Here is a 10,115-nt window from a genome sequence, read left to right as displayed (position 1 = left end):
TCGCCCGCGCAGCGCCTGACCAATAGCAGGAGAGTATCTGTTGCCGCCAGGTTAGATAGATCCTGATAGAACTATATAATAGTGGAGGGATACATGATTCAGGAATGTGCTGCAGACCTCAGAAGCCATTTTGAGATGATGTCCCTGTTGAGAAACCCTATGAAGATGCTGAAATCAACGAACATGGTTACATTTCTGTCTGTTTCTCCCTCCGTCTCCTCTGTTTCACCATGGCAGCTGTCAACCGACGGGACATTAGCAAAGCGGGGTGTCACGCCGTGCTCACAGAGTTAAAACGTCATTGATATGAAAGAGGACAGTGTCCGTTTACTGTCTCTGTCGAGACATGTAACACCGTGAGTTTTTTCCAGTCTGAAATCTTCCAGCATCTCTCACAACCCAACGTCTCCTTGAGTGACTTGAGTTAACTCACTCTTGTACCGGGGGGAGAGAGGGAGGCAGATCCGTTTTCCAATGGCTTCTGTGAGCCTTGTTTCCAGTCCCCCAGCCCCTGTTCTTGACAAAAACATGACAGACTCTGAGCTTGCAGGGGATGAAAGGTCGAGTAACATTCTTATGCAATTCTTAATACGCTCATCTGTGCGTTTGAGTGCTGTGGTGGGTCTACGTGCTTGTGTTACTGTTTTCTTTATTTAACCATGAATTTCAGGGTTTTCATAATTTCCCCCCACAAAAAAAAAAAAAAAAAAAAAAGAAAAAAAAAATGCATGCCTCTTTGGTGCAATTTAATATCCGCTGTCCAAATAGACAAGAGTCCCCGTCACCGTGTCGACACTACTCCTCCATGATCATTTCCATGCAGGATAGCGGGACCTCATCGTTTGTGTTGTTGTGGTTCTCGGCTGAATTCATGGCTTCATTGTTTCAAACCGCAGGGGGGGCTATGCAAATGAGTATGACGTCACGCCACAGCCACGCCCACCCTCTAACTGTGCTTCCCCCCCCCTACTGGCCACCTGGCAGTACTGCTGAGAGTGAGACGGTTCACGCAGGGTTGGGGAGATTATGTGCTTCTGCTGGATGCAGGCTTGTGTTCCTGGGGTTGGTCTGTAGTCCCTTTGCAGGGTTGTCAGAACAGGTTAACAAAGAGGGTCAAGAGTTTGCTGGTGTCAAAGCAAATATTTCACCAGGTGATTTCACCGTCTAACACAAGTTCAAGTAAAGAGGAAGAAACAGCAGGTGTAGTGTTGGTTGGAACACAATCTAAAAAGCTTAAAGCGTACTGCTTTAGGTTCCTAAATGGGTCTGAACAGTTGATAGTATTCCAATAGGGACTTTAAATATAATACTAAGTGCTCACTAAGGAGAATCTTTTTTCTTTTTTTTTTTGCACCTACCAGTTGAATAGGTTTGCTGGGATATTCGTAAACCTTCCTTAAACACAGTAATCTACCAGTGATGCTAATATTCAGTGTTTTCCTACATTTGTTGTCACTCTTGGTTCACATGATTTTGGTCAAATGTGACAAAAAGGAAAGATTACTTTCATGGCAGTTTTCCCCAAAGATGTACACATTGGCAAGTGTTTCATATTGAATCTTTAGGTCTCTGCTGTTTAACAGGATTCAAAAATAAATGAAGGTATTAGGTGGCTTTGTGAAGGGTGTCCAGTTGAAGCCTGAACTGTACTGGTTTCAGAGGTAGAGGTATCTGGTGTCTGTGAAATCGGACCTGGATCGGTTGTTGAAACATTCTTCCCCATTGCAAGGTGTTTTTGTTTCATGCTTCATCTTTCATGCTATATAGTTTAAAGCAGCCAACATTACATGTTACAAAAATAATATTAACACAGGAATGATTGATATATATCAGCTGGTACAGGCATGATTTTAAATGTGAACCTGGTGTTATAAAAGCTTGCTTTTAACTGCCAAAGGGTTGTGTCATAAATTAACCATCTAAATATATCCTTAACAATCCTGCTTGAGACCTGACGTGACCACACGCTGCATGGATGTGAAGTACTCGCCTGGTCAACAGCTCAGTATTGTTTCAGTAACAACTCCTCTGCAGACACACAGAGAACGCCCAACAGTAGTTGACGTTTGTGCCTTTAAACATTAACTTCACTGTCTTCAAGTGTCCAGCATTGGATGCTCAGGCCTTTCAGCAAGATAGTGTTTTTCGACATCCCATCAAAATATTTTCCATTCTGCTAAGAATAACTTCCTTTTACTATGCAGTATATTTGGGCCTTAATCATACATAACTCATCTCAGATCCAGGCTTGTCATTAAATAATTATACTGAATAATCTTTCTTGGAGAAATCACAGGTTTTCATGGATGTTACGCAACCTGAGGTTGAATTTAATTTGGCTTTCATGAATTAACTACACACTGGTTCACAATCACACACTCAAAACTAAGCCTTTAATTATTGACAGGATGTTTCCGTGCATGAGAGGTTAAGGGCGTATTGGAAACTGTCTGGCATGATATTTAGTAGTTTGCTCCAAAATAAAGGCAAAATAAATGATGACAGTTCAGTGTAATTTCATTTTTATTGTTTATTATATCATTACAGCAGGTGATTCTGGTGTATTTGCTCATCAGATGTTATGCTCATGATGTGAACAACATTTGAATTAGGCCTCAGGCTGACAAATACAATATATAAAGCCCTACACTTATACTCATTCTACTGATTGTTTTCCTCTTTTTAGAGAGGATGGCGAACTGGAAGATGGAGAAATAGATGATGAAGGGATTGGAATTGAAGAGGAAAACAAAGAAGCTGCAGCTGTGAATGAAGACAAAGAGAAGGAAAAAGTTAAAGAGAAAGAAGAGAAGACTCACAGGCACTCCAGGAAAAGATACAAAAAGACTAAAGAGAAGAGGAGGTCCAAAAGGAGGAGGCGCGACCGACAGAAAGTAAGATATAATACTGCAATAAAGGCAAGAGTCTGAACTACTCAATTATTCACTTTAATGTTGTGGGTTTATTTCTGTTCCCTCTGCACTCTCCTCAGCACCACTCCCCCTCCAGCAGCTCCAGCTCGGACAGTTATGACAGTGACTACGACCGACCAGAAAGACCCAAAAACCGGAAGAACCAGGGATCTGATGGCCAGTCCTCTCAGGTGAGTTCACCACTGCTGGCATGCTGACGCTTACTAATTCATAAAGGAACTATTGGGTGACATTTTTCTGTTTGACATTTGACCCGCCAGCATGGACGGGAGTCAAAGGGAGGCCACGGCAACTCACAGAAGTCCCCGCAGCACAAGAGCAGTGATTTTGACAAATACAGCGACTACAGTGATGACAAGTATGACTATGATGAAGAAGAGGAGGATTATGAAGATGACATGTCAGAGTATCGGCAGTCAAAAGATTCAGTTTCCCAGAATCGGGGAAGGGGGCGCCATGCCAAAGACCAGATGAAGAGAGGAAGCATGAGGGGGATGAAACAACAGCAGTGTATGAAGGATTTTCAGATTCAACCACGTTTCATATCAGATCATTCATGTAATAATTTATCTAGATGTACCTGCGCTTTATGTTTAATCTCTTCTTCCAACAATTGTTTTCATTTTCAGTTTGCCAGAGAGGGCGGGGCAGAGGGAGTGGCCCAGGAAGAGGACGCGGGATGCTCTACAAGAACAAGAAGCTGAAGGGCAAACCGTGGGGAGGACGTGGACGAGGTCGAGGAGGAGACCAGTGCATGGAAGACATGATGCCAGTGAGTGTCCCTGAAAAATCAGCCAGATGTATTAGTGATATATATTATTATTTTAGTAGAATACAAGCCACAACTGCCCCCTAATATTTAAAGAAATAAAATGTAAGACATGAGAAATCAAGCTAAAGTATTGTATACATTGTCAGTGTTTGCATCAATGTGTAAAATGCATTTTTAGAAAACTGACCAACAGTTAAAACAAAATGTGTCATTCTTTTATTTTTGGAGGGTGTCAGCTTTTTGACTGTTCAGATTTGTACCATACAGTTTGTATTGAACATTAATATGTTAGTTGAGAAAAAGTCAAAACTAATACAGCACTTTGTTGTTTAGTTTGTGTCACAGGAAGGAAAGAATTCCTCTGGATTTCAGAAGAAACGGCCGATTATGAGCAAGGAGTTTATCAATCAGCACACAGTAGAACACAACGGTAGATACATCTGCAAGTATTTCCTGGAGGGTCGCTGCATCAAGGTATAGTAGCGCTAATGTTGGCTCAAATTACTTTGAAACATAAACCCTTTCCTATCTGAAAGTAGAATTCATTTTTCTTCATACAGGGGGAACAGTGCAAGTTTGAACATGAGCTCGTCATACCAGATAAGAAAAAGGAACTTTGTAAATTTTACCTCCAAGGATACTGCAGTAAAGGAGAGAATTGCATTTACATGCACAATATCCTTCACTATGCACAACAAGTGTTTTAATTACATTTGTGTAATCGCATCCCATAATTAAGTGAAATCTCATTATACCATTTCATTAGTCCTATTCCTTAACCTGTGATTGCACATGAATACCCATGCAAGTTCTTTCATACTGGAGCCAAATGTTATCAAGGGGACAACTGCAAGTTCTCCCACGAGGCTTTGAACGACGTGACCAAAGAGTTGCTTGACAAGGTAAATCCCCCCCAAAACATTTTTAAACTTCTATGCCAGGAGATACTCAGCTGTAACGGTCAACATCTGTCTTATTTCTGCTTTCTGACTCATTTATCAGATAATTAACACTGAGGAGGAGAACGCCCGGGAGGACGAGTTGGAGCTGGAGGATCTGAGGAAGCAGGGTATCGCCCCGCTTCCCAAGCCTCCTCCTGGGGTGGGGTTGCTGCCCACTCCTGGTCAGAGCAGTCCTACGGACGGCCAAGGAGGGAAGAAGATCCCCTCGCTGTTTGAAATCAAGGTTCAACCTACTGTAGACTTGGCACAAAAAATTGCTCTGAGGTAACCAAAATCATCTGTAATCAAACTCAAATCAAACTCTAAAGCTCTTCTTCTAAAACCTAATTGTGCACATTATTTTTCAGCGGAACCAACTACTCCCAGAATCAGGATGAAGGCACCAATCAGTTTAGCGGAGCGTCAGAGGACACGCAGAGTGGAAGTATGGTGCCTTCAGGCTCCTCTGCTCTTCCTGTTCCTCCCTCTGGGTCACCTGTTCCCATGGGTCACTCCACTGGACCACCACCCATGCCACAGAGTCCCCCAGGACAGCAGCCACCACCCGGATTTCTAATGCAGCCACCAATCCCCCCGGGTCCACCCCCACCCTTCCATGGAAACCGACCCAATCTAAATATGCAGAGGCCTCCGTTCCCTCCTATTCCAGATCTACAGATGCTGCAGAGTCTCTTCCCTTTTCCACCGTTGGGTCAGAACCCAGTAGAGTTCTTCAGCAACTTTCTCCAAAACCAGGCCATGGGTCCACAAGGAGGTCAATGCAATATTAATATTGTTATCCAAAGAGGTAATTATCTTTTAAGCTTAACTGAAATTGCTAAATTGTATTTCTTTGTTTTGTTTTCAATGTAGTAGACCCTGGTCTGGCCTTCATGCAGAACCTCCAGCAGCAGATGGGTGCAGAGTCACAGTTGCAGTCTTTACCACCAGCTGTACAGAAGGCCATTTTATTACACCTGACACAGCAGCAGCAACAACAACAACAACAAGAGTCACATCCAAATGAGGCACAGAGAGCAGAGGGCCAGGATGATAACAATGCAAACAGAGGTAAATGCCTCTGGGCAAGAAGCAGGTTTGCTGATTTAATTAAGATACAATAAAACTCAGTAAAGCCAGAACCTGCTCCGAAATGGAGCAAGGACTGAAGTAAAAAGATTATTACCAAGGGAAATGATCCAATGACGTCAGTAATCAATGTGCTTGTACACAGACAATTTACAAACATGCTCGGAGAGAACAAACATTTAAATACATATTTTTTTGTTTTTTGCAGATGAAACTACAAACTGGTACTCAAGCGATGAGGAGGATGGGAGTTGTGTTTCCTCCATCCTTAAATCCCTCAAGAAGCAGAGTGAGATGCAGCAGTCTCAGTGCAAGCTCCCCCAGACTGCCCCAGTGGCTCCAGCACCGGGTGACCCTCGGCTTGTGAAGGAGAGGGCCCCACCCAGCGACCCCCGTGTGAAGACAGACCCTCGGCAGCGACCCCCTGATACGAAAAAGGATTCCGATGGAGTTGCAGACCCACGGTTCTCCAGAGACCCCAGGAAGGTGAGACCAATGGAGCAGAGTTCCTATCGGCAACAGAGCCACGCTGTTCCTCAGAAGCCTCCTACAGGAGATGAGGATGATGAAGGGGAGAGAGAACTCAAGGACAAAGCTGTTCTCATCCCTCTAGATGCGATCCCTGATGTGGTGCTGCGAGACCCTCGTTGCCAGTTAAAGCAGTTTAGCCACATACGGGTGGACATCCTGCTCCAGCGCCCTGCCTTTGCACAGACAGTGGTGTGGGGCCCTGAGGACCTCATCCCTTCCCTAGTGCCCAAACAGGAACACTCAATCAACCTGCCACTTCCACCTCTTATTGCGGATGCTCAGATGAACCGGACAAGCCTGCCTGACCATCCCCCGGTCTCCAGCCCTCCCTCTATTGACCCCAGACTGGTAGCTGCACGTTTGAAGGAACGTATGAGTCGATTGCCCTCAGGATCTCTAGAGTCCCGATCCTCCGCTGAAAGACCTGTAGATCCTCGCCAGCAGAAGGCTCTGGACCCCAGAATCAAGCGCACAGGGAGTCTGGACTCCAAGCTGCTGTGCCAGAAAGTGCCCTTCTCTGGGGGAGGAGTGGTGGACCCGAGGTTACAGAAGGCCAGTGTTAGCTCCTCGCCTCATGCTGTCCAAGTGAAGCCAGAGCCTGAGAAGCTGCCACCCTATGCCCCTCGTCTGGCATCCTCTGGTGGAGGGCTAGAGAGTCCCACTACGATCCTTGGGGGCATCAGTCTGTACGACCCTCGTAATCAAACCGAGCAGGGTCAGAAGGAGAAAGCAGAGCCTCCCAAAAAGACGCCGATTCTGAAACTCCAAGCTAAGAAAGACAATACTCCGCCGCTCTCCCCGACCCAACGGAGTGGCTCTTTTGAAGAGGCCAAAAGCACAGACGTTGCCTCCGATCAGCCTCCACCTTGCAGTTCTCCCACAGTGCCTCCTGCCTCACCTGTCAAACCCCCTGCAGTTCACAACCTCCCAATCCAGGCGCTGGCCGGGCTAATCAGACCCCAGTACACTGACCCGAGGCAGACCAAACTAGGAGGGCAGGGCTCTACAGGAGCACAAGAGGAAGCGGAAGAAAAAAAGCAAGAGGAAAAGAAGGAGCAGGAGAAGGAGAAGGAGGAGGCCATGGAGGAAGAACCAAAACAGGAAGATCCAGAAGACGAGGAAGACGACAGGACACTTAAAGATGTGTTCAAGACTTTTGATCCCACTGCTTCCCCTTTCTGCCAGTAAACAACCCAGTGGGGAAATATACTGTATAAGGTCACAGAATATTTGTATTTTGATGAGACGTGTCTATTCATCTTTATTTAGCTTTACATAAACTTATTTATTTCTGTATATAAATGATCCTGTATAGATTAACATACTATCTAGTGCGCCACACATCTGTCGGTATGGAGATGAATTGTGCACAGACACATTGTATAGTTACCTTTAACCTAACCATTATATTGTTATGTGTGTTTTGAAAGTGTGTTTTTATCATAATGTAATTTTCATGTACGTTTCTAAATGATCAGAAAAAATAAATTAAATGAACCTGAATAGTTTTCACTAAAAACTGACCTATGAGGGTCATCTCACAACCTGTACGATAGATTGTCTGGTCACTATACATTCAGAGAGATGAAATCATCAAACAGTAATTGTAAGAATGCCCTTGAGATTTTTATGTGTTTCCTTATTTCAAGGCACTTTATATTATGAGATCTTTCTGTTTATGTTCACTTTTATGATAAGGGTTTTTTCACAATAAGTCAACAGATGTGTTCTTGAATATTTACATTTTTATTAACCTGACACCCTGGTTGGAGTTTTTCGATTTGTCAACCTCTGACATGACCAAGTCAGATAATCATAATATGAGAAGATTCCTGCTCAGCTGAAAAGAAATGTGTGATTTTGCAACATTGCAGCCATTTAACTGTGTGTTTTGTACATTGTCAGACCTTTTTCATTTTAAGTGGCCTAAATGCTTTGTGGATGTAAAGTTACTGTGGTGGGCTTTTCTCACTAGTTAACCTAGCAGTAATGACGGTTAATTAAGTAAATGAATATCGGTTACTTAATTGAATTTGTCATTGTCATTCCTCAAAACACTCACTGCTCACAAACTTGTAAATAGCGAGTAAACAGTTTTTCACTGTTTTCATCTGAATAAGAAAGAAGTTTACTATACAAAGTAAGTAAATATTTTCTTGGTCACATTGCATTGTGTTGAGATGATAAATATGACTTTCATTTTCATGTTGAATTTTGTTGGATCTTAGTGTAGATGAGGATTATGTGTCCTACAAAAGACGAATACATAAGGTGGCATAATGCTCCGTGGTTTGTATTATTTGACAGTCCTGTCTCTGTTAAGATGAGCTGTGTTGGACTAAAACTAAGCTATGTGTTTTTTTTTATCATTTTCATAATTCACATTGTAAATACCTATTTTTTATCACATGTACAGCCTGTTTTCGAGTGTTTTAAAGAAAAATGCTTTTTTGTCATTTTGGTGGTTATGGTTGTGATAATACTATATGACATTTTAACAACACATATGCCTGTCACATTTCAGTGATTTTATTATGAATAACTGAAATAAAGACATAAAACATAATACTTTATTTCAGAAGCACACATCAAGTTGCATTGTCTCATTTTAGTTTGTATACAATCAGTAACATGTCCAGCATTATATAAAATCTAAGGTTTAATACACAATGTGTTATACTTCCTTGCTATAGTGTCCTTGAGCATATGAGTCTGTGAAAAGCTCCGTCTAAGGATTAAGGGGGTTTCACATTATAATATCAAATAGAAAACAAAAGCTATAATTTATGTTGTGCTTCTTATTTCTGGAGACACAAATAATACTTGTGCTTTGAAGGCTTAGTGGTCACTTGAAGCCAACTGGCGAGGCAAGACTGGGTGCTACTGGGTGGGTTGAGGTCTTCCTCAAACCCAGCTCGTCAGTCTCTGGGTTGGAGGTCTGCTGGGCTCGATGGATCTCCAGTTTCCTCCTCCACTGGAAACACAAGGCCGTAGCCTCTGCACCATCTGAGTTTGGCTCAGGCTGCTTCAAACCCTGGAACAAAAGAGTAATTGTGCCGTTTGAATTGCCCATGAGACAGTTTACATAAGAGTTTGGGCTGTATTTTATATATCTACAGTACATGGGAAAGATTTGATTTTGATGTTATATTTACTGTGATGCAGGCTGTCTCTGCAGCGTGGACCCCACGCAGCACCGTCTGCAGTAGATTCTGTGCGTTCTTCACCAGAATCTCATCAGATGATTTGCACCCAGGTGTTACAGAATTGACACTAATTAGAGATGAAGAAAAATTGTCTCATTAACTTTCTTCATTATTATTTTCTAGCTTAGTTCAGTGTGTGATTTATCTCTATATTTTTTTAATTCTTATTCACCTGGAGATGATGCTGAGCTGGTTGGTGATGGTGAGAAGCTGCTCAACTATGAGGGAGAGCTCAACTGTACACTGTTTATCCAGGCAGTGGTTGGCAATAACTCTGATGAACTGAGTTACTGACTGGCAGTTTGAGATCACATCTTTGGCTGCAGCGACAAAAGCCTCTTTATTCTGAAAAAAAAAAAGAAAAGTGAAATGATTGTTGATAAGGGTGCCTGCAAATATATAGACCAAGGCAGTAAAGTGCCATCTGGTGGTTGTTACCAGTATTGGGCCTTTCTTCCTCAGGTACTGAGTCATGTAACATAGTGTGTCAGCCATCTTCCTGGTGATCTGGACAATTCTGTTGTCCTTGGGATCCCAGCTGTCACTTTCTTTCTTTAGAAAAAGGGATGTGAAGGTCAGCGAAGGAGCGTCTTTGTATGTGGCAGATCCGACACCAACCTATAGAGAAATATACGGACATCAT

At 42.9% G+C, this 10,115-nt stretch overlaps 1 protein-coding gene across 1 annotated transcript; it reads left to right on the top strand.

The window, feature by feature from the left end:
• LOC129092169 (zinc finger CCCH domain-containing protein 6) lies at nt 1–8,820 on the top strand. Its single transcript, XM_054599994.1, has 12 exons — nt 1–560; nt 2,687–2,894; nt 2,993–3,103; nt 3,194–3,443; nt 3,563–3,705; nt 4,039–4,179; nt 4,266–4,382; nt 4,500–4,607; nt 4,708–4,931; nt 5,015–5,421; nt 5,520–5,717; nt 5,944–8,820. Exons 1-12 carry the CDS (start codon nt 475–477, stop codon nt 7,452–7,454), a joined length of 3,504 nt encoding a protein of 1,167 aa, XP_054455969.1. The 5' UTR covers nt 1–474; the 3' UTR covers nt 7,455–8,820.
• The last annotated feature ends 1,295 nt before the right edge of the window (nt 8,821–10,115 follow it).

The sequence above is a fragment of the Anoplopoma fimbria genome, chromosome 6 (assembly GCF_027596085.1).
Source record: "Anoplopoma fimbria isolate UVic2021 breed Golden Eagle Sablefish chromosome 6, Afim_UVic_2022, whole genome shotgun sequence".
NCBI classification, from domain to species: domain Eukaryota; kingdom Metazoa; phylum Chordata; class Actinopteri; order Perciformes; family Anoplopomatidae; genus Anoplopoma; species Anoplopoma fimbria.
The sequence above is the reverse complement of the archived record's forward strand: the minus strand, read 5'-3'. Positions and strand labels throughout refer to the sequence as shown.